Source organism: Capra hircus, chromosome 8 (assembly GCF_001704415.2).
Source record: "Capra hircus breed San Clemente chromosome 8, ASM170441v1, whole genome shotgun sequence".
In the NCBI taxonomy this organism is placed as follows: Eukaryota; Metazoa; Chordata; class Mammalia; order Artiodactyla; family Bovidae; genus Capra; species Capra hircus.
Window position 1 is genome coordinate 1,360,740 of NC_030815.1, and position 25,314 is coordinate 1,386,053.

Here is a 25,314-nt window from a genome sequence, read left to right on the forward strand (position 1 = left end):
TGTATCAAATATATTGATCAGTAGAAAAGTAAGATTAAAGCTGCAAAGTAGCAATTTCAAAGGTCATCAAAAATAATGAAAAGTTTGTGTGAATTTTAAAAATTAGGGTAAAAAGTGAAATCTGAATTCCTTGTATGTCGTAACTATTAAAAAGTAAAATGGACAGATTAGGGGAAAAATCTAAAAGCACATTTATTTGTTTCAATCTTTTCTGATTATGTTTCTATAACTTTCTCTGACAACTACAAAAGAATGTAAACATGTTGGGCTTAGACAACAATGAAAAAATATCAGTAACATTTCAATGTACCGAGGATAGTCAAAATCACAGAATCAGAAAGTACCCCAACCCCCAATCAGGGGTTGGGGGTCGGGAGTTAGTGTTAAATGGGGACAGACTTTCAGTTTAGGAAGGTAAAAATTAGGGAGATGGATGATGGCGAGAGCTGCACAACAACATGAAAGTACTCAGTGACACAGAACTGTGCAGTTACATATGGTTAAAACATATTATGTTGTATGGGGCTTCCCTGATGGCTCAGTGGTAATGAACATGCCTGCAATGCAGGAGACACAGGAGATGTGGGTTTGATCCCTGGGTCAGGAAGATCCCCGAGAGAAGGAAATAATAACGCACTTATTCTTGCCTGGAAAATCTCATGGACAGAGGAGTCTGGCAGGTTATAGTCCCTGGGGTCACAAAGAGTCAGAAACAACTGAGCATGCACGCACACATATGGAACTTTGTTCTGTATTTTCCAAGTCTCCTGTAAATCTACTGTACTTCCATAATTTTTTAAAAAACAGTAACATTTTGAACATCTAATAAATATTATGCCTGTTACCGTGTGCTAAGCAAGAAAGATGCAAAATAAATAAAACCAACTCCCCATAAACAGAGAACTCACTGCATAGTATCAACTGCAGTAATTTGTAAGTAAGGAAGAAAGATCAGGAAGTTATTGGCTGTGCATCTTGGATATTGGCTATGAAAGCGTACCACCTTCCTATAGTGTAGGACCATGTGTCTAGGACCATAATTATGTTCAGAAAAATACATAAAATAATGCCTTCTCTCTTCCAATAAACGTTTCTGATTTTCATACCCCAGTCATTTCTTTTATATGTTAACAATTACAACTGACCATTGACCACCACAAGTTTGAACCACGCTGGTCCATTTATTATGGGTATTTTGCAATAGTAAACACTACAGGACTACATGTGGCATCCTGTGGCTGGATGGCGATCACCGACTCAATGCACAAGAGTCTGAGCAAACTCTGGGAGATGGTGAAGGACCGGGAAGCCTGGCGTGATGCAGTCCATGGGATTGCAGAGAGTCTAACACGACTGAGCAACTGAATAACATGTTCATAGTTGGTTGAATCCAGATGTAGGGGAACCTCAGAATGGAGGGATGACTGTAAGTATAAGCAGATTAACTCCTATATTGCTCAAGGGTCAACTGTACTGAGATATATAAAAATTTGAAATGTGAAATTAAGCTGTAAAAATTTTAAATGACTCATCATAAAGCTATGGACGATAATGGCCTAAGATTCACTTAACTTATGTAGTGCTTAAAACAGATTCTTGTGAAATTTCACCACCGCAATCTTCTAGGATTAGATCATCTCTATACCTGGTTAAGAGCCTTTCCTGGTTACTAATATTGTATTCTGAAACTTGAGCAAATTCTCTGATGAACTCTAGGAGTTTTTTGGTAGTGTCTTTAGGACTTTCTGAGGACTTCCCTGGTGGCTCAGATGGTAAAGTGTCTTGCTTACAATGAGGGAGACCTGGGTTGGGAAGATCCTCTGGAGAAGGATATGGCAACCCACTCCAGTACTCCTGCCTGGAAAATCCCATGGATGGAGAAGCGTGGTGGACTACAGTCCATGGGGTCGCAAAGAGTCGGACACGACTGAGCGACTTCACTTCACTTCACTTAGGACTTTCTATGTATAGTACCACATCATCCATAAACATTGACAGCTTTAGTTCCCTTCCAATTTGGATTCCTTTTATTTCTTTTTGTTCTCTGATTGCTGTGGCTAGGAAAATGTCCTTCATATATACAGGCAAGGTTGTATTCTGGTCTGTTACAGCCCCATTTATATAAGACTGGGCCTAAAGAGGGCAGATAAACTTTCAAAGAATATGATACACCGGAGAAGGCAATGGCACCCCACTCCAGTACTCTTGCCTGGAAAACCCCATGTACGGAGGAGCCTGGTAGGCTGCAGTCCATGGGGTCGTTAGGAGTTGGACATGACTGAGCGACTTCGCTTTCACTTTTCACTTTCATGCATTGGAGAAGGAAATGGCAACCCACTCCAGTATTCTTGCCTGGAGAATCCCAGGGACGGGGGAGCCTCGTGGGCTGCCGTTTCTGGGGTCACACAGAGTTGGACACGACTGAAGCGACTTAGCAGCAGCAGCAGGGCCTGAAGAGGGCAGATAAACTTTCAAAGAGTATGATACACAGACATGTCACCTGAAACTGTGTCTACTGATAAGGCTCTTGTGAGGAGTCCTGGATGCTTACACCACTGCATACAATTAGACAGAATCTCTGCTTTGTATCCTGACTGAACGGACTTCATCTTTTAACCTTTACATAAGTAAAACATCGATAACATTTTTATGTTTGATTTCCCATCCTAAGATAGTATGTCCAGTGTCTGTCAGTGTGGGCCTTCAACTGACATACGATAATTTATATTCACTGACTGATCTGATGCACTGAATCAAATAATTCAAATACTTTAGCAGAAACAAATTATTTTAATAAGAACATGGCCAGACACATAACAGCTCTGATTAAGAGTGTTCACACCATTTATGTATATATAGATCTATTTTATTTACTTATGTAATCTATTTAAGTTCTGCTTTATTGAACGCGTTTTCCTAAACTAGTTTAAATGACCAGGTACACATAATCCATTGCTTTCAATCACAAACTTAAAGCCTGTAGTGATTTTTGCTTACTATTATTTGTTTTTTCTTCTCATTTATTTACCATTGAGTATCAACTATTACCAATAATGTATCTGTCTCTGAAGATATAAAATGTATAGAACAGAATTTCAGGAATGCAGGGTATGTCCAACATATACAAATCTATCAAAGCAATTTTGTTGTTTTCAGTCACTCAGTCATGTCTAGCTCTTTGCAATCCCACAGACTACAGCAGGCCAGGCTTCCCTGTCCTTCACTAACTCCCAGAGCTTGCTCAAACTCATGTCTATTGAGTTGGTGATGCCATCCAACCATCTCATCCTCTGTTGTCCCCTTCTCTTCCTGCCTTCAATCTTTCCCAGCATCAAGGTCTTTTCTAATGAGTCGGCTCTTTGCATCAGGTGGCCAAAGTACTGGAACTTCAACTTCAGCATCAGCCCTTCCAATGAATATTCAGAACTGATTTCCTTTAGATTGACTGGTTTGATCTCCATGCAGTTCAAAGGACTGTCAAGAGTCTTCTCCAACACCACAGTTCAAAAGCATCAATTCTTCAGTGCTCGGCCTTCTTAACACCCCAAATCTTGTATCCATATATGACCACTGTAAAAACCATAGATTTGACTAGATGGACCTTTGTCAGAAAAGTAATATTTCTGATTTTTAATATGCTGTCTAGGTTAGTCATAGCTTTTCTTCTAAGGAGCATAAGTCTTATAATTTCAAGGCTGCAGTCACCTTCTGCACTGATTTTGGAGCCCAAGAAAATAATGTCACTGTTTCCATTGTTCCCCCGTCTATTTGCAATGAAGTGATGGGACCAGATGCCATGATCTTAGTTTTCTGAATGCTGAGTTTTAAGCCAGCGTTTTCATTCTCCTCTTTCACCTTCATCAGGAGGCTCTTTAATTCCTCTTCACTTTCTGCCATAAGGGTAGTGTCATCTGCATATTTGAGGTTATTGATATTCCTCTCAGCTATCTTGATCCTAGCCTGTGCTTCAACCAGCCCAGCATTTCGCATGATGTACTCTGCATATATGTTAAATAAGCAGGGTGATAATACACAGCCTTGATGTACTCCTTTCCCAATTTTGAACCTGTTCATTGTTCCACGTCTGGTTCCAACTGCTGCTTCTTGACCTGTACACAGGTTCTCAAGAGGCAGGTAAGGTGGTCTGGTATTCCCATCTCTTTCAGAATTTTCCATAGTTTGTTGTGATCCACACAGTCAAAGGCTTTGGCATAGTCAATGAAGCAGATGTTTTTCTGGAATTCTCTTGCTTTTATTATGATCCAATGGATGTTGGCAATTTGATCTCTGGTTCCTCTATCTTTTCTAAATCCAGCTTGAACATCTGGAAGTTCTTGATTCATGTACTGTTGGAGTCTTGCTTGGAGAATTTTCAGCATTACCTTGCTAGCGTGTAAAATGAGTGCAATTCTGTAGTAGTTTGAATATTCTTTGGCATTGTCTTTCTTTGGGATTGGAATGAAAACTGACCTTTTCCAGTCCTGTGGCCACTGCTGAGTTTTCCAGATTTGCTGGCATATTGAGTGCAGCACTTTCACAGCATCATCTTTCAGGATTTGAAATAGCTCAACTGGAATTCCATCACCTTCACTAGCGTTGTTCGTAGTGATGTTTCCTAAGGCCCACTTGACTTCGCCTTCCAGGATGTCTGGCTCTAGGTGATTGATCACACCATCATGGTTACCTGGGTCATGAAGATCTTTTTTATATAGTTCTTCTGTGTATTCTTGCCACCTCTTCTTATTATCTTCTGCTTCTGTTAGGTACATACCATTTTTGTACTTTATTGTGTCCATCTTTGCATGACATGTCCCCTTGGTATCTCTAATTTTCTTGCAGAGATCTCCAGTCTTTCCCATTCTATTGTTTTCCTCTATTTGTTTGCATTGATCACTGAGGAAGGCTTTCTTATTTCTCCTTCCTATTTTTTGGAACTCTGCATCGAGATGGATATATCTTTCCTTTTCTCCTTTACCTTTCACTTCTCTTTTTTTCTCAGCTATTTGCAAGGCCTCCTCAGACAACCATTTTGCCTTTTTGTATTTCTTTCTCATGGAGATGGTTTTGATCACCACCTTGTGTATAGTGTTACGAACCGCCATTCATAGTTCTTCAGGCACTCTATCAGATTCAATCCTTTGACTCTATTTGCAACCTCCACTGTATGACTTTAACGGATCAGATTTTGGTCACACCTGATGGCCTAGTGGTTTTCTCTATGTTCTTTAATTTAAGTCTGAATTTTGCAAAAAGGAGTTCATGATCTGAGCCACAGTCAGCTCCTGGTTTTGTTTTTGCTGAGTATATAGTAATATACCTTATTAACAGAGGGCAAAACTAGCTTATAATTGATTCTATGATTCCTTATAATATTTAGAAATCTTCATTTTTCACATGCATTTCCATTTACTACTTAATATATACCAAAAAGAAGAATTCATACTCATATTCTTATCCCCCACTGATGTAGTAGAACAGTACTGAACTGTGAACACAAATTATATATGTGTACAAGGTTCTGAGGGATAGAGGAAAAAAATCAATGAGCTTCTTTATAGTCATTCTCTTCATTAAACATTGTTAAGAATTTACACGTGCATATTCTATTTTAGACAAATTAAACAGACAATACCTATTGAGTTCCAAAATTATAACATTTAAAATTAGTAGAACACTAATCTAGATTAAGAGTAAAGGAATGATTAACATAACTATTGTATAAGCCACAAATACATAGTAAAAAATTAGGAATTTGGAAAGTGAAATACAGACATTAAAACAGGCTAAAAAGAAATACAAACCTTTTTATCCTGACAAGAAAAAATGGAGTAACTTATTTTCCATCTTATTACAAATGCATGCATAAGTGGATCTGGGTAAGGTACCTCATATCCACGACTCAAAACCTTTACTAATAAAGGAAATTTAAAATTTTTGAAGGATGATTAAAAATTATTTCAAGAGGTGAAAACACAAAAATAGGCAGCAATCTAGGTAACAGAGATAACCTGAGTAACAAAAAATGAGTCAATGTGGTATAGAAAAGTTGGGGTGGTACACAGTTAATGAAATGTAAAAAGGATGCTGAGCATGTATTCATTAAGCTTCCTCCTCTATTTAAGTGCCATAGTGTCTATCGGAGGAAGCAGAATTGTTGTAAGCTTTACTCAAAGCAATACAGAGAAAAAGGGCTTGGGAAAGTAAAAGCTCAGTAAAGTACATATGTTAGGCACTCAAAATAAAAAAACAAAACAGGCACTCAAAGGTTTCAGAAGATGGTCTCACATGATTGAGGTTCTAATTGTAAAAGCTAATTGAACCTAAGCTCACCAGTTGTAACAAAAATACCACTCTGGTGGGAGAAGCTGACAAGGGTAAAGGGACAGCACATGAGAAACCTCTGCACCACCTCAGTTTTGCTGTGACACTAAAATTGCTGTAAAAATTAAAGTCTAAAGCTAATTCAGGAGGTATGTTATTAAGACAAGGATATAAGCAAAGTTGGACTAGCCGAAGTTACTGATAAGAAGGGAAGAAGAAAAATAACACGATAAAGAAGGAAGAAGCAAGTACAGGCTATCAAAAATATGAGAAAGATAATATGAATGAATCTTAGAGGACTACAGATTTCAGTTTGCTGATTCAGTCTGGTCAGGGAAAAGAACTGACCAGGTAGGCCAATGACATACAAATTATAAAAATGGAAGTGAGGACAGTGTGGAGAAAATGCTCTGTAATGTCAAAGACACAACAAAGTTCAAGCCAAAAGAATCACCATATTCGAACTGGAGGAGACATAAAACATATTTACTATTTCTCTTCACTTCATGTCTTCTGGAAATATGATAATTTTATCCTGTGAGTGTTTTTGCTATGTCCTCCTTAAAAATGAAAACTTTCAAGAGGACGTGCTTCTAAAACGTTTTAAGTTTGGACAACATCAAAATATTAACCAGCACCCTCTGAATATAATTCCTTAACCAATGACTAATGTACCTAACCATCTTTATCTATATTTCTTCACCTTACACTGTCTACATTGAGACACCCTGGCAACTGTATCCTTGTTGTTGTTCAGTCGTTTAGTCGTGTCCAACCCTTTGCAACCCCATGGACCACAGCACACCAGGCTTCCCTGTGCTTCACCATCTCCCAGTGCCTCCTCAAATTCATGACCATTGAGTCAGTGATGCCATCCAACCATCTTATCCTCTATTGTTCCCTTCTGCTCCTGCCTTCAATCTTTCCCATCATCAGGGTCTTTTCCATTGAGTTGGCTCTTCGCATCAGGTGGCCAAAGTATTGGAGCTTCAGCATCAGTCCTTCCAAAGAATATTCAGAATTGATTTCCTTTAGGATTGACTGGTTTGATCTCCTTGCAGTCCAAGGGAGTCTCAAGAGTCTTCTCCAACACCACAATTCAAAAGCATCAATTCTTCATCACTCAGCCTCCCTTATGGTTCAACTCTCATATCCATACACGACTACTGGAAAAACCATAGCTTTGACTAGATGGACCTTTGTCAGCAAAGTAATGTCTCTGCTTTTTAATATGCTGTCTAGGTTTGTCAAAGCTTTTCTTTCAAGGGACAAGTATCTTTTAATTTCATGGCTGCATGAAATTAAAAGATGTATCCTAGTGAAGTTTGTATACTCCACTAGGTATCTAAGTAAAATTTTCACAATGCATCTAGGCCAACAGAAATACCTAGCAGTTCCAGTCAATGACTAGTTAGGTCAAAGCTGCTAACACTATGGTCTACACTTTGACAGATACAGCTGTGTGTTCCTGAAAACCGAGAAATATCCAAGGCACTGTGATGCTACAGGTTGCCCAGTACAGTTTGAGAACTACAGTTCCAGTCTGTAACTCTAAGAAGAAATAAAGGCTGTATCTGACAGAATCCATTCTCTGTGAATTTATACTGCACTGCGGTGATGACTGTTTCCTTTTAGGATGTTTGCAGGCTCTATTTGTAGTCTTGCCTACAATCAATATGGAGAAAACTAGTCTAATTTATAGAATCTGCCTCTTGAAAATTATATGATACTTGACGATCTTCAGTTTTTTACCAATTCTTTCATGTTCTCAGAAAAAAATAAAATGAAATTCAATGAGTATACATAAAAGTTCATTCAGTATTTGAGATCATGGATAATCATTAAGGTATCCACTATTTAGAAATTTTATAACCAACGAAATCAATAACTTTCACCTGTTCACTAGTAGTATCTCAAGAAGCTGAGAAGTCCCTTGAACACAATAGTGTTCAAGGAGCTGAACTCTATATGGAGACACACTTAGTGTAAATTCTACCTCCACTGCTTACTAGTGGCCTGACCATGCACAAGTTTTAAATCTCTGCAGGTCCTAGTTTCTTCATTTTGATTAAAAGAGTAATACCTAATTAAAAGGGATGCTGTGATGGATAAATATAACTTGATATATAGTAAGTGTTCAATAAATAATATCTATCATCTATAAAAACAGGTTCAAAGCAATATAAGAAAATGTATACCATGTGTCTGAGTAATGCTAAGCCCACCAAAGCTAGCAGAAAGGAAATGATAGAGGATCTCCACAGCCACAAATGGTTTAAAAGCTGAAAATTAAAATAATGAAACTCAAACAAAGACTGAATGGAAGCTATGTTCCAGCGGCAGAAGTAACTGAGATACACAGCCATTGAAGACAACTTGAAACTAAAGTGTAAATATATGTAAATATTTCAAGGCGATATGGGAGCCTGATGCAAATGCAACAATCCAGTCCCTTACTTGCCACTCCAACTGTGAAGAATCAACAAATGTACTGGAAGATGGACAGTGTGAAGAAGCATAACACAACTTTCCCTATTTTCCTTTACACTATACACATGTATTTTAGGAGATTTGATTAAAATTAAAACAAAGCCATACAAATTATATACTAGAAAGACCAATAATACCCCAGGATAAAAACCTCACACAAAATCTCCATTACTATTTCATAAAAAATATGCACATGTGTAAGTCTATAGCACTGTGTTCTCAAAAAATGTGAAGCATTTACAACTAGCTTAATACTTCAGCCTATGGGACATAATTCATAATATTAATTTATATGGACCTCAGTTACTCAATTACCTTTTAATAATCTTTTATAACTGGGAGACCCATAAAGATTTTTATCACAAAAAATTATCTGTAAAAATGACAAATTTAATTTTCATAAAATGATATGTTCTTCCTTTACCAGAATATTTTTATAGAAGAAAATCTAAAAAATTGAAATATGCATACTTTTTAAAAGAGGAACTATACAAATTAAAACTTGAGTGCCACCAGAGTAAATTAATTTTATGGAGAAAAAGGAAAAACCTATCGAACAGGATCATAGTGAGTCATCAATCAGAGATGAACGTGAAGGGAAGATGACAATGAGAAAAGTGGGGTTCTAAGTGATGTGGAAAAGGAAGGCTCAAAACATGCTTTGGAGTTCTGCATAGAGTGCAATTCCATTTAAAATATATTCTGATTTACTTAAAGCACACAGATAAAGTTATTACAACCATACGCTGGTTCAAAGTTATTACATGTTCCTTTAAATAATATGTTCAGCCTATAACATAAATAAGCTTTAACATATATAAGCCATAAATTAGGCTTAAGTAAAGAGCTACATGTTTGTCACATGTAATCAAGGGCCAAATTTGCACAGAAGAAAATGACTGTATTCAGACGTCAAAAGACAGCTAGGAAGTGGTGTTATTCGGCTGTACACAACAAAAGACAAAATTATACCAAAGGGTGAATTTATGGATCATCACACTCCAACATGTTGATACTAACTTGTTTAGACACCACCTTTAAACCTTTTCAAGTTTTCCAAAAGCATCAGCATCAGGGGGTTGGTGGTGATCTGTAGCCCTTTGGGAAATCCTAGATGTACTTCAGGTGGGATTCCTCTGTCAATAAATATACACCATGACTTCCACTACTCCCTCTAAAGCAAAGCACAGTGACTTTTGCAGAACAGCCATACCTTTCTGGAAGCCTCTGGCCATGCATTTCTCCTTTCCATTTAGCTTCATTATCTTCTGCTCTTTGTCGCTGCATTTGATCAAAAATAGCGTGGTAATGTTCATACTGTCCTCGAGAGGAAAAGGATGATGGAGCCATGGCCCCTCCACTGCCCAAAAAGGGAGCCTAGGAATCAAACAAAAAGCTCTCACATGCTTATCTCACAAGACCTCAAAGGTCTCTACTACCTTCAAAAGAAAAAAGTGAACCTCAACACTTGCCTCTTACAAAGCAATTATCTAATTTAACATACTAATAAACACAGAGCCTAGAGCAAAATGTTTTCCTATTATATTATAACCATTAACAATCAAAAGTAGTATACCTTGTCACTAACAATAAAGCATAATTCAATATAACAAAAACATAAAATATCACTAAATTTATGTAACGGTGGGAAAAAAAACTGGTCTTAACAAGTTTTGCAACAAGTTTCTTATATATTTTACGTGATCCCATCTTATTAAGTTTAAATATGTATAGTTTATACGTAAAACAGAGCCTGCTTTTATAACACTCAAAATTATACCTAACAAAACATACAGCAATTAACATACCCCAAATCCAATTCAACAAGCAATGAAGATATAAACACTGGGATACACTCTAAGTGTAATTAAAAGAAGCAAAACAATATATCCATCCTTAAGCAGTTTACAAACAAACTGGGAAAGAAAGTATAAAGCTAGAGAAACATTTCATTTCCAAATGAATGGCAACAGACACTCGCCACAGTAGTAAGTACTGAGCAAATTTACAAAACAGAAAAAAAAGAGAAATAAAAATACCCATAAAAAAGTCACTGGAGAAAAACACTCAACCCAGCCTTTAACACAAGGTAACACAGATTAAATATTAAATATGATCCATGGTATTAAAGTAAAAAAAAGCAACAGAAGGTATACATTTAGATGTTGGCAGTAGGGAGATAAAGGACGTAAGAAGACGAAGGTGAGGAAGGCAAACAGAGTATTACACTTGGTCAGAAAAGGTCATTACAGGTAACTGACCAACCTGGGTATGTGAGTTCACATAATCAATAACAGAAAGCACAGATACACTTTCTAGCAGGAAAAGTGCACTAAGACCGTTTCTAAGCAGGTAAGTCAAATTACACAGGATAAACAAGAATAAGAGAGAGAACAAGGCAGAGAAACTGAGTGGAAGGCTGCTGCACTGACACCAAGCCAAGGAGCCTGTGAGTAAAGAAAGGCAATCAGAGAAAAAGCCAGCAGTACAGCGAACTGGTTCTCTGCAGGGGTAACACAGGATGAGGGCGAAGGTGTAGGATGCAGCCTCAGAGACACATGCGCTCAAGCACATGGAAAACTCACGGAAAACAGGTAGAAAGATGAGAGCTCAGTAAGCGCACAATGATCCAGAGGCTCAGAGTGCAAGCACTACAGGGTGAAGAGGAAATTAGGACCCTCAAAGGCAAGGCCAACAGCACTGAAAGGAAGACAAACTGATGTGACTCCAGTGGAGGCGATGTGCTCAAACGCAGATGTGAGCAGAAGCCACAACACTGACAGGAAAAGGGGAGGAGCTCTCAGGTGACGACGTCCTAACGGGGAAGTCGGGCTAAGAAAAATACAAGCACCAAACAGGACATCTCAGCACCCAATGAGGTAAAATTTGTGTTAACATCTGGACAAAAGAAGCTACCTACAATATTATAAGAAGCCTAGATTTTTAAAAATTAGCTCAAGATAAATACAAATAACTGATTCAAGAAGCTTGAAATGCAAGAAATGAAGGTTGTTAGAAACAAGGAAGATACTTAATTAGCCAGGAAACTCCATCAAGGTGATCTTCACACACATTTTCAAACCTGCATCTTAAGGCAAGATTCCCAGAATCAGAATTTTGCTAAGTGGTGGTCACAGGGACTTCCCTGGCAAAGCAGTGGTTAAGACCCTGTGCAAGGGGCACAGGTTTGATCCCTAATTGGGGAATGAAGATCCTGTATGCCTCATGGTACAGTCAAAATATAATAACAATTATTTTTTTAATGTGCCAGCAGATCTTGTGTGTGCTGAGGTGCTTTTAAAAAAAATTATTATTAAAAAAAGAAAAAAGGTGGTCACAGCTCCTACAAGACTGGTTGCTCCTTGAGTTTACTATCTGGCACTAGTATCACCTTAACTTTGAGGTTCAAGGTTTCTGTTCAGCAAAAATAATGTATATACACATATCTCTGAGGATTATCTGCCTAGGTAAAGCATCTGCCTACATTGTGGGAGACCTGGGTTCAATCCCTGGGATGAGAAGATCCCCTAGGCAACCTACTCCAGTACTCTTGCCTGGAAAATCCCATGGACAGAGGAGCCTGGTAGGCTACAGTCCATAGGGTCGCAAAGAGTCAGACATGACTGAGCGACTTCACTTCTGAAGATATCTATACTCAAAATAATGCTGAAAACACCGTATTGTAATACTGAAACAATGGAATCTTTTAAACATCACTTTATAGTCACCAATTATAAGCACAGACTGACGTTTTAATAAACACAGACACCCATGGAACCTCTACCACAACTGAAAGCATATTCATCAGCCAGAAAAGTTCCCTCATGTTTCTCACTTGGATCCAAGGCCCCTCATTCCAGGAAACACTGATCTCTCTGACACAGAGACTGAGTTTGCCATTTCCTACCATTTCATATAAATGGAATCACACAATATGCACTCTTGTGCCTGGCTTCTTTCACTCATTTTTTACTGACTCATGTCAATGCGTGTATTAACAGACTATTCCTTCTGATTACTGTCCAACATAGTGTCAAACAACACAATGTCTCTTACATGTCATGGTTATCTATGTAATCAAATTATACATAGAGTATTTCATAATTTTCCCAAGAACAGAGATTCATAAAAGATAGATAAAGCATAGATAAAGCACTGCAAATCAACTGCAATTTAAAGAAAGAGAAAAAATTACCTATCAGAAGAACCAAAGGAAAAAAAATGGATAAAGCAGGTAAGTCCCAGATTTTGCAGACACCAAGTAATCAACAACAGTTGGTTATTTATACTGTGCAAAATGTCTTAATATTTAGAAGTATATAATAATAGTATGAACTCTGAAATATTTCCCTTCATGTTTATTTTTATCTTTATTTTGGGGGTTCTCCTTAACTCTATTCAAATTTTACTGAGCTTCCAGGTACTTATCAATAGTACAGAAATCAAACAGCCTAAGAAGTTAACTATTACAAACCTCATGGGGAATAAGTACAGAAACTAGCACTGAATTTGCTTTACGTCATGGAAAATAGTTTTACTAATCCTCACAGAAATCAGTATAGAAGTTTACGAAGCAAAGCAGAAACTTAATAAGCATGTAATATCTAACACTACCTATTATCAAACATTGATAAAACTGGACTTTAGAATTAAATACGGCTTTAAACATCATAGGAAAAAAGATGCTTTCTTGCATAAAAAAGATATAAGCAAACGGAGAGGAAAAACATGACCAAATTCTAAACACTAATCATGAACTTGATATAAAATACTTGACCAGATCTCAGGGCCTGTATCCTGGTAAGTTTTTATTCTCAGATCATAGAAGATATGGGTTAGTTATTTCAGAATGGGCCAAATTCTGATACTTCCTTATGATTCAGAGGGTAGTAAGTTCAATGTCACAGTACAGTGGATAGTACAGTAAAAAATGTGTTAGTCGCTCAGTCATGTCCGACTTTTTTCCACCCCATGGACTGTAGCCCGCCAGGCTCCTCTGTCCATAGAATTCTCCAGGCAAAAATACTGGAGTGGGTTGCCATTCTCTTCTCCAGGGGATCTTCCAGACCCAGGGATAGAACCTGAATCTCCAGCATTGCAGGCAGATTCTCAGATGAGAATTGTAGCCCTGGGTGACACCTTGGTTTCTTCCTGGTAAGACCCTGAGCAGGGGATCCACTATCCATGCCCATACTCCTGACACAACTTAAGGCACATGGCTGTGCCTTAAGCCATGGAGTTTGTGGTCATTTATCACACAGCAGTAAAAAATGAATGTGTACGATTATTATATAGTATCATCTGAGCCACCAGGGAAGCCCATGTTTACATAAAACAGAGAAACTTTTATTCAAATCATAAATTTTAGGGGAAAAGAAACAAGTAAGAATTGTAATCAATTCTACTTAATAAATATCTAATTGGTGCCTAAACATCAAGTTTATTGAGATGGGTCCCAGGAAGTTACAGTTTAAAGAACTTAATAGTTGATTGGATTACATGAATTAAAAATTACAATACAGAGGAATAATAGTATATATTCATTTGTTACTGCTGTGCCATAAATGACCACAAACTCCAGGGCTCAAGGCACAGCCATGTGCCTTTAGTTGTCTCAGGAGTGTGGGCATGGACAGCAGGTCCCCTGCTCAGGGTCTTACCAGGCAGAAACCAAGGCGTCAGCCAGGGCTGCAATTCTCATCTGAGGCTCAGGAACCTCTTCTGAGCTCACTGGATCCTGGCAGAATTTACTTCCTTGTGGTGTCATGGCTAAGTTTACCACAGTTTAGAGTTCTTGCTGGCTGGCGGTCAGAGAGCCAGCAGACGATCTCCCAGAGGATCCCTATGCTTTCTTGCCATGTGAACAAGGGCTTTTTTCCAGGCCAGCAGTTGTCCCCATGACCTTCTAACCTTCCAGCCTGCCATCAGGGAGTCTTATAATAAAGCAGTGACGGGACCACAGCAGTGAATATAGCATCAGCAATGCCACAGGACACAGCCTGACTAAGGCGGCTGCTGCACTCCAAATTCAGTCTCACCCACACTCCAGTGGACGGGAGAGCATTACCTGGAGTCAAGAATTTGTGGACCACCTTAGAATTCAGCCTACCACAGATTTGGAAAGGATGCTATGAGTGCAAGAGAGGAAAGGCAAGATTCAGACTGGCAGAATAAAGAAGGGAAAAGGAAGTTAACAGGTAAGCCCTTGAGAGTCAAGCTCTGGGCACTGCTCTTGAAATTTTTCGTTTTTCTAAATGAAGAAATTAAGGCTCAGAGAAGTGAAGTAACTTGCCCAAGGTTATACAGTCTGGATCTGCCCAAAGAAAATGTCTGAACTAACCTATCTAGGTCCATGGCTAGCTGGGTCACTGATCATCTAAGTAAATGCTTGGAGTGGGGAGTGGGGAGTGGGGAGTGGGGAGGGTGGGCGGGCAGGGGCCATCAAGTGAAGAGAACCCAAGTGTGGAGACGAAGCTGCAGCAGCCGTGTGCAGTGAGGAGACTGCAGTCCAGTCCTCAGCTCTGTGTGACTAGAGCACACAGCCAGGTGTGTGATTTTAAAAAGATGGCGTAGGAATGGTGAATCACAGCCTTCTCAGCAAACTTTTTAAGCAATTTTAACTGTCACATATGAATTATCACTGCAAGTTACATAAATACGTGCAGGAAAACTAAGTCCTAATGATGCTGAAGAACTCTAGTAGAAACAAGCCAGGTGTAGACATCTCACAGAGCAGGGTGAAAGCGGAGTTAAAGAGCAGCAGTGTGCATGCATGGGTACCCAAAACCTACCTTCATTTCACCGCTTCCACCAGCACTCAGCACATTTCTCCAGCCTTGTTCCCTGGCCCTATTTATTCTCTCCAACTTTGAGGGGAAAGAAACAAATAAAACACCATTTCAAGTATTTAATATAAAGTACATGAAATATACTGAGTAATAAAAAGGAAACCAGTGTATTCCTTTAAAAAAAAGGGGCGGGGGCATGTGTGTGGGGAGGTGGTGGAGTGTGCTGGGGAAATTGGACCATCCTCTCACCCTTTCCTTTTCCTGTCTTTTCACCTGCTCAGCCTTCAGCAGACTAACCTGCAATAATTTTAAAGACAAACTTCTTAGAACTCTTAAAACCATTATCATCTCCAACTTGGCTGGAGAAGAAAAATAACAGTGAAATAACTACCTGATCCTTAGGTTTCTTTTCTTTTTCACTCAATTCCAATCTTCTTTTTCTTGGTGCTTCCTTAAATTAAAAAAAATAAATAAATTATCAATAATACTACTTTTTCTAGCTTAATCAGTAAAGTTAGCATACCGATGGTAGATGTATATCCTGGAAGGTTTAAAAACAGAAATAAGTTAGAGGTATTTGTTTGAAAGAAATAAGGAGGAAAGGTTTGGAGGTTTTATAAAATTTGTTTCTTGCTTCATAATTAGTTTTACAAAGCTGTAAAATAAGCACAGAGGTGTCTTTATACCTCAAACAGTTTCCTCCTTTCTTCTCCAGGATTCACTTTCTTCACTGGGGTTTGATGGGCCTGGACAGAAAGTAAAACTACAAATTAGATAAGGATTTTGAGGTATCCATTTGAAAAATTCAAATGTATGGAAATTTAAAATAAGAAAAACATAATGCCAATACTGCCATGACTCTTTCAAAATACATTATCCCTCAAAAAAAAAAAAAAAAAAAGGAACCACTTAAGTGTCTGATACACTATTTACTCAAAAAAGAGAAACACGGGATCCAAACAAACCATGGAAAAAGGTTCTTCCCCAGTCATCCAGTAAAAAGTGTACTCAGGTAGAGATGCTAACTCAAAGTTCTCTAACGTTATGAAAACAGAATGTCATCTAGAGAGCCCAACTCTGAAGAAATTTTTCTTAAAAAAAAAAAAATGAAATAAGAGTTAACACTTAAGTCCTCTCACCACCTCCAGATATAACCATTGTTAACATTTTCATAAACATCCTTTCTGAGACTGTTTCATGAACATGAATACACACATAACTATATACATGTGTATATACACACATAGTCTTAGCTTTTTACACTTTTTACATAAATATAATATACAATGTATTACGATGGAAAAATGTTTTTCACTATTAACAATGTTCCCTGACATTTCCACATTGTGGTAAACAATTTAACAATGGCGATATTCCAAACCATGGATATAATTAATTTGCTCAACTACTTTTGAAGGAAGGACATTGGGTTGGCTCTAATTTTCCCCCATACTGTTAGACACATTCTTATAGGTTCATTTTGTATCATATGCAAGTCTTTCAGAAGGGCAATTTGTAAATGGAATCTTAAAGTAATAATGAAATTTAAGTGATGAGAAAAACTGCCACCTCAAGAAGCTGCATCAACTTATACTCCCATCAAGGAATTCATTTTCTCATAACCTCACAAATAATGAGCATTATCAATGTCTTAAATTTTTAATATCTGGAAAGACTAAGAATACTTTCCAATATATTAGATAATTACATTTCTTCTTTAATACACTAATTGTTCGTCTTATTTCATAGTTGTTCTAATTTTATGGGCTATTTGTATATCATGAAAAATAAAGAGTACTTCAAATTTGTGAATTTTTTTTACATTTTGTCTTTGAAGAGCTGTTTATTGTATCTTAAACTGTACAGAAGTCTGTAATTTATATAGTTAAATCTGCCTGTCTTTTCCTTTATGATATCAGCATAAACTATTTTACTAAACAAGACATTTCAGACCTCATTTGCTTCTGCCACTTGGATAGTTTCATTTTTATATTCAGAAGTTATATATAATCTAACTTAAATTTAGATTTTAAAATATTAAAGTTAGATGTTTTAGATTTACCTGGAATAAATTTTTGTTCATGGAATGAACTGGGAATCTAATTTTTTTCTCTAAAAAATCCAGTTATCTCATAGCCATTTCTTGGCTGATATTTCTTTTTCCACAATGGTTTGAAATGTCTCATTAATCATATAATAAATTCAAATACACATTAATTACATAATAAATTCTAATTTCTGGAATTCTCTATTCTATGTCATCTATCCATCTTCTTTTTTAACTATGATATAAAGCCACCTATAAAAAAGTAGATAAAGGAGATACACAGAGGTTAGCAAAAATAGAGGAAAAACCCAGTAACTACTACCCAAGTCAAGAAACAAAATAATGCTAACACACAGAAACCCTCCACATGTCCTTCCACAAGAGAGACAGCTACCGTCCTCACTTTACTAATCACTACCTGACTTGTCTCTGTTGCTCTGTCACCTGGATACATGTTCCTAAACAATATAGTTTTTTGTTTTTTTTTTTTTTTAAGTTCTGAGTTCTATATAAATGGAATCATACAATATATATTCCTCTGTATCTCACTTCTGCTGCTCAACACTGTTTTCAGAATAACCCTTGTTATTATGTTTATTTATCTGCATTTGCTTTCTTCATTGATAAACAACATTCCACTGATGTGGTGTCCTTTCTTGCACAGTTATCCTGCACTTTTCACAGCAGGGCTATTCTATAGTAACTGAGGGAGTGTCTATTTCCTTTTCTAATTACTATTCTATAGTAACTGAGGGAGTGTCTACTTCCTTTTCTAATTACTATTCTATAGTTACTGAGGGAGTGTCTACTTCCTTTTCTAATTACTATTCTATAGTTACTGAGGGAGTGTCTACTTCCTTTTCTAATTACTATTCTATAGTAACTGAGGGAGTGTCTACTTCCTTTTCTAATTACTATTCTATAGTTACTGAGGGAGTGTCTACTTCCTTTTCTAATTACTATTCTATAGTTACTGAGGGAGTGTCTACTTCCTTTTCTAATTACTATTCTATAGTAACTGAGGGAGTGTCTACTTCCTTTTCTAATTACTATTCTATAGTTACTGAGGGAGTGTCTACTTCCTTTTCTAATTAGTATTCTATAGTTACTGAGGGAGTGTCTACTTCCTTTTCTAATTACTATTCTATAGTTGCTGAGGGAGTGTCTATTTCCTTTTCTAATTACTATTCTATAGTTACTGAGGGAGTGTCTACTTCCTTTTCTAATTGTTCACTGTCACATGCTCAGCTTCTATCAGGCCACGTCACTGAATTCATTCAGTGTTCTGCTGCTTCATGAGGATTTCCTAGGTAGGGAATCATATCTGTAAGTGTCTATATTTTCTCATCTCTCCCAATATTTATGTTTCTTATTTCTTTCTCTTTTTAATTTCATGGGCTAGGCTTCTGGAATAACATCAAATAATAGCGTCATTACAAACATCCTTGTCTTGTTCCTAACTTTAATGTAAATGCTTCCAACTTTTCATCATTATGTATAATGCTTGATACAGGTTTCTGGTATATATAACTGGGTCAAGAATTTTCACCTCTATTTCTTGAATCAGAAATTTGAATTTTTTAAAAAAACCACTTTATTGAGGTATGATGGACATACAAAGAGTTATACATGGTTAATGTAAACAACCAAAGAAGTTTTTTTAAAGAGTTAAAATTCTACTGAACTTTCAGTATCTACTGAGATAATTTATATATGATTTTTTCTTCTAATCTACTAACAGTGAAATTAACCAGTTTCCTACTGTTGAACCATCTTTCCACTCCTGAAATGTATCCTATTTAGTAAGTTTTGAATTATTCTTTTGATAAATTGCTTGATTTAACTTAACTTTTTTTAAAAAACATTTTTAAGGATTTCTGCATGTGTGCTCATAAGTATAAATGACCCATGGATTTCTTTCTTTTATATCCTGTGCTAGCTACTCAATTTTGTGATCAATGTTGAGCCTACTACAGGGACAATTTTTCAAACAATTCAAAGTATAGTTCTAAATATACCAAAAACATATTAAAAGTATTTATAGAAAACTCTTAAATTATGTATCATGCATCAGTTTAAAAATTTTCCAGCTACCTTAGGAAAAAATACATAAAAAGAAACACTATATAAAAATATTCATCTGTTAGGTTTCAATACAAAGGAAAGGAAATGTTACTTTAAAAAATTATTTCAGTGATCATTTACATTATTATTTTAAAAACTCAGCATTTGATTAAATCAGTAAAGTATCTCCACTAACAATTCCATTTCAGTAGTGGCTATATTTTGACAAAAGTCAATGTTATAAGAAATTACTTTCATTTGCCACTTACTGCTTCAATTTCCTGAATTTTGTAAAATGACTATAACAGATAAGCACTAAAACTCTAAAGTGAATTCAGAATAATACAAAAAAATATGACCCACAATCAATATGAAATTAATAAAATTAATTCCAACATATCACTGTTAAGATATATTGTATAGCTCCCAACATACAAAAAAGAAGTAGAAATGGGTCAAAAGTTTTCTTTCACTAAAACAAAAAAAGATACTTAAAATTTCTGCCCACTTTAGAAAGCAATATGAGAGGGGTGGGTGATCTGAGAGACTGGGGTTGACATGTACACATCACTGCTGCTGCTAAGTCACTTCAGTTGTGTCCGACTCTGTGTGACCCCATAGACAGAAGCCCACCAGGCTCCTCCGTCCCTGGGATTCTCCAGGCAAGAATTCTGGAGTGGGTTGGCATTTCCTTCTCCAAGGCATGTATGTATACCAAGTCGCTTCAGTCACGTCCGACTCTGTGCGACCCCACGGACAGCAGCCCTCCAGGCTCCTCTGTCCACAGGATTCTCCAGGCGAACACTGGAGTGGGTGCCATGTCCTTCTCCAGCATGTACACACTACTATGTATAAAACAGATAACAGTAAAGCTACGGTCTAGCACAGGAAACTCTCCTCAATGCTCTGTGGTGAGCTAAATGGGAAGGAAATTCAAAAAAGAGGGGACTAGTGCATACAAAAAGCTGATTCACTTTGTTGTACAGCAGAAACTAACACAGCATTGTAAAGCAACTACACGCCAATAAAAATTTATTAAAAAAAAAAAGAGCAACATGATACATAATTTCAACATAACTTCCTCCTTAGGAAATGCAATTAATTTAATGAATACATTATTTGAGTACAATAAAATGATGATATTTAAACTATGTGATACCATTAAATGGGTTGATAAACTGGTAAGAGGAGAATAATGATTTTCTTTTACTGTGTTTTGTCATCTTAATTAAATGACCATCATAAAATATCCACTTTATAGATATTTTAACTCAAAGTTACATTAGCAATGTGATAAGTGGTATTAATCTCACACAATGACTATTAATAAATAGTAGCTTTGCTCCCTGACAAAATGACACAAGCAGTAGGTTCTCAGAAATATCCCACCTCTTCACTGTATTATTAGATCCCAACTCCTAACCAAACTTAGGCTAGTTATTTCAATTTTCACTTAAGCCAACCATGTATCTCACCACCTAACCCCATTAACACTAGTGGTAATGAGATGACAATAATACTGAAATACTTACAGAACAGTAGCTTTCAAACTTTTTCTAAAATCAACCCACAGTAAGAAAGATATTTCACATTCAGACCCAATAAAGATACACACACAGACATTCTATAAAATACTTTTACTATGTTTAACTGAGTCTGTTACTTTCTATTCTATTACTTAAAAAAAAAAGTCCCCGTTCCTCACTCACTAAAATGATTCTGCCACCTCTAATGGACAGCAACCCCCCACTTTTTAAATAGTAGACTGCTTCTGGATGCACTATTACTGAACTACAAGAAAAAAGCAGCTGTAGATAATGTTCTTCATGGTATTACAAAGTTAACATTTCAAAGTATGCTTTATGTACATACAACTTAAACTAGTGGGGGATGCTACCTAGGAGCTTTGTAAAAACACATACTGCTTCCATACAAGAGAATTACTTGGCAATAAACAGACCACACATTGCATGACTTCATTCACAGGACACATTCAGAACAAGCAAATCCACACAGAAAGAAGTAGACTAGCCCAGCAGTTGCCCAGGGCTATGGGGTTTAGTGGAGAACGGGGAGTGAATGCTAATAGAAAAGGATTTGAGGGGCGGCAATGAAGTGCTCTAAAACTGATTATGGGGATGGTTGCACAATTCTTGCAAATCCATTAGAAATAATTTAATTTCAGACTTAAATGGATGAATTAGAGTATGTGAGTGATAACTTGATTAAGCTATTTTCAAAAACCACGTATCCTCAAGAGTTGCTGAATCATAATTTCTGGACACAGAGCCCTCCATTTTGACGAGTTTCGCAGGTTAAACCTTGCCTAGCAAATCTAGCACTGGTCTCAACATTTGTGAAAACATGACACTCAAAATCTTAAAAATATTAACCTGAGTGATAACAGCATCTCATTATACATGACTAGCTTTAAACTAGATTATACAACCATTTGCAACAAGAGAAAGTTTAACTAAGACACCTATGTACTCTTAGGTAAGTCACATGGAGGGAAAAATTATCTCTTGGTGCACCAGACTGTCCCAGATATAAGATGCTCAAATATTTGTGAAATAAAAATGCCAAAGGTGTTCCTCTGAGACACATAGGTATTTTCAGAACACAATCTACAAAGAAGAGAAAAATATGTAAAACATCCGTACTAAAACAAGTGCGTTGTTTTGCTAAAATTGAGAGCCAAAATACTGAAGCACATTCATGGAGCTCCCTCTGGTGGCTTAATAACCACTCCTTTTCTTTTAGAAAACAGCTGTAATTATCATAGGAACTGGAACAAAGAAAGTTTTCAGGACCTGCAGGGGCACTGGCAGTCTCAAACAGGAAAGGGCAACGATCGCCCTCTGCTGTCAGAGCTGCCCTGAGCCTGCTGAGTGCGGACACACTGAGGAGGGCAAGGCAGCCTGGCCCAGAGTGAGACTGAGCGGTGAGCAGCAGTCACACCGGGAACAGACTCTGCAGGCAGGCAGAGAGGATATGACGGTGATAGTGACCAGGAGTCAGCAGCGACTCTAACAATGTGTAGTGAGACAAGGACCCACAGCCTGGGGAGGCCATGCGGCCCGGCATGCACAGTTACACACAATGATGCTGAGAAACCCATCAGACACCCACTTAGAGATGCAAGGACAGGACAGGTCTGGAGGCTGGGAAAGGAGTCCAGGATCGAGATGCAGCTCAGGGTATGGGTTTACAGGTGTTGTCAGAAAGCGAGGCCGTCCAGGGGTGTCCCGGCCAACCTCCTGAACCACTTGAGCATCCGAGTCAGGGACGTGTGGAGAACTCACACAGGAGGCAAGAAGAACAGGTAGGCAGTGAGGGAGACAATCAGCAGAGTGGGATACTCTGGGCTCAAGTGAACAAAAAGTTTAAAAAAGGGTAACCAAGTGAACCGAAACGGAGGCAGAGGAAGAAGATACCTGATCACTGGATGGAACCACTGGGGCTCCCAGAAGTCTTTGCCAGGAGCAGTGACCCAACAGCTGTGACAGAGCAAGCTCTGGGCAGAAAGGGTTCAAAAGAGAAGGGGAAACAAGGAAGCGGAGACATTCAGACAAGGCTTCAGGAAGTTCTGCCATTAAAGGAGCAGAGATCCAGGGAAGTGGCCGGAGGGAGACATGGGAGGGAAGGAAGGGTTTTCTTAAGAAGACTGAAGATATGATATGGACGGTCACCCACCAGGCTCCTTTGTTCATGGGATTTTCCGGGCAAGAATACTGGAGTGGGTTACCATTCCCTTCTCCAGGGGATCTTCCCGACCCAGGGATCGAACTTGGGTCTCCTGCATTGCAGGCAGATTCTTTACCATCTGAGCCACTGAGGAAGCCCATTTGTTTGCTAACAGGAATGATTAAGGACAGAGGGAAAATATGATACAGAAGAGACAGTGAAGTCCTTTAAAAGGCAAAAATAATAATAAGAGATGGCATACAAACGGCAAGGTCGACTCTAGATCAAAACAGACAGATCCTCCTGGAGACTGGCAACAGGTAGGACTGACAAGCAGGAGTGCTGCTGAGTGTGGGCAATTTTCCTCTACTTGGCTCTTTTTTCTCAGTGAAATAGGAAGCAACATTCATCACCCTGAGAGAATAAACAAGGAAAGGTAGGAGATAACCGTCTAGAAAGCAGGAGAGGAACTGGCCCACGGAAACATGATTGGGGGGGGTGGTGGGCGACAGTGTGCACCTGACACTGTAGGTTTAAACCTGAAGTGAGACCAGTCAGAGAGCTGCAGGCTTCCTCCAAGCACACCCACTGGGCGGGGCAGTCAAAAGCTTTGGAAACTATTACAATGAGAGAACATGAAATTAAAGCTGGTAGAGGAAAATAACAAAGACGGGATGGACAATGATAAAACCAGGTAAGATCCATGGAGCCAAACAGAACAAAGACATTTTCAAGGCAGGTTCTCAGAGACTAAGCTGGAAACACAGGAAGCAGGTCAGAGTGGGGTCCCTGTAACTGAGACTAGGAAGTAGGTATTCTTCCTGATGACAAACGTGATGGCATGCCACAGGGGAGAGATTTAAAGTGAGGCAGGAGACAAGATCATCAGAGAGAACAATCAGAAAACGAAAAGGCAGTGCACCACCGAAAGGACCATCATCTCAAGACACTGAAGTCACCAAGAACCGTGACATCACCATGAAGAGGGAGGAGCAGCACGTGACAAAAAGCCTGGTGGCGGGGCTTAGGAAGCCAGGGCAAGTCCAGCAATGACATCAAGGAACACAACGCGATCGTCCTCCTCCAGACACAGCAGGACTGAGGGACTAGAGAGAAAATGGTCCCCAAGAGAGCTGCACAACAGTGTGTGTGACTTTTAAAGTAAAAAAGGTGCAGAGATCTTGACAAGTTGAGAATGCAGGGGATCTTGCTGACCATGGACTAGCTGAGGGCTCTGAGGAAGTTTCGGCACTCTGCAGAGGCAGGGGCTGGAGCACGGTAGGACCAGAGCCTCAGGGAGCTGAGAAACTATGTAATGAGGGGATGCAGGAGTCCTGGGTGCCTTGTAGTAACTAAAGAAAAGAAGGCAGAAGGATATAACGGAACTCATCCATTTAGGCCTGATTATGTAACTATTAATAGTGTGATTATATAACTATTAATAGAAAGGATGAAGCGGCTGAGCCAAACAGGAAATGACACCTGTGGATATGTCTGGGGATGAGTAAAATCTGATGCTGTAAAGAACAGTGTTGCATAGAAACCTTGGATGTTAGGTCCATGAATCAAGGTAAATCAGATGTGGTCAAGCAGGAGATGGCAAGTATAAGCACTGATATCTTAGAAATCAGCGAACAAAAATGGACAGGAAAGGATGAACTGAATTCAGATGACCATGATATCTACCACTGTGGGCAAGAATCCAACAGAAGAAATGGAGTAGCCCTCATAGTCAACAAAAGAGTTCCAAATGTAGTACTTGGGTGTAATCACAAAAACAACAGAATGATCTCAGTTTGCTTCCAAGGCAAACCATTCAATATCACAGTAATCCACGTCTATGACCCGACCACTGATGCCAAAGAAAGCTGAGCTGATCAGTTCTATCAAGACCTCCTAGAACTAACACCAAAAAAA

General features: G+C 38.2%; 1 protein-coding gene across 9 annotated transcripts in view; it reads right to left on the minus strand.

Annotated features, from left to right (window-relative positions):
* Nucleotides 1-25,314, minus strand: part of NEK1 (NIMA related kinase 1) — a 147,662-nt gene that overhangs the window by 68,080 nt on the left and 54,268 nt on the right. For all 9 annotated transcript variants that reach the window (XM_018051797.1, XM_018051800.1, XM_018051799.1 and 6 more), the window contains 5 exons: nt 16,286-16,345; nt 15,991-16,050; nt 15,849-15,896; nt 15,603-15,677; nt 10,025-10,188 (listed from right to left, as the gene is read on the minus strand). In XM_018051797.1, the coding sequence (XP_017907286.1) occupies nt 10,025-10,188; nt 15,603-15,677; nt 15,849-15,896; nt 15,991-16,050; nt 16,286-16,345 (407 nt within the window). The remainder of the gene's footprint in view (nt 1-10,024; nt 10,189-15,602; nt 15,678-15,848; nt 15,897-15,990; nt 16,051-16,285; nt 16,346-25,314) is intronic.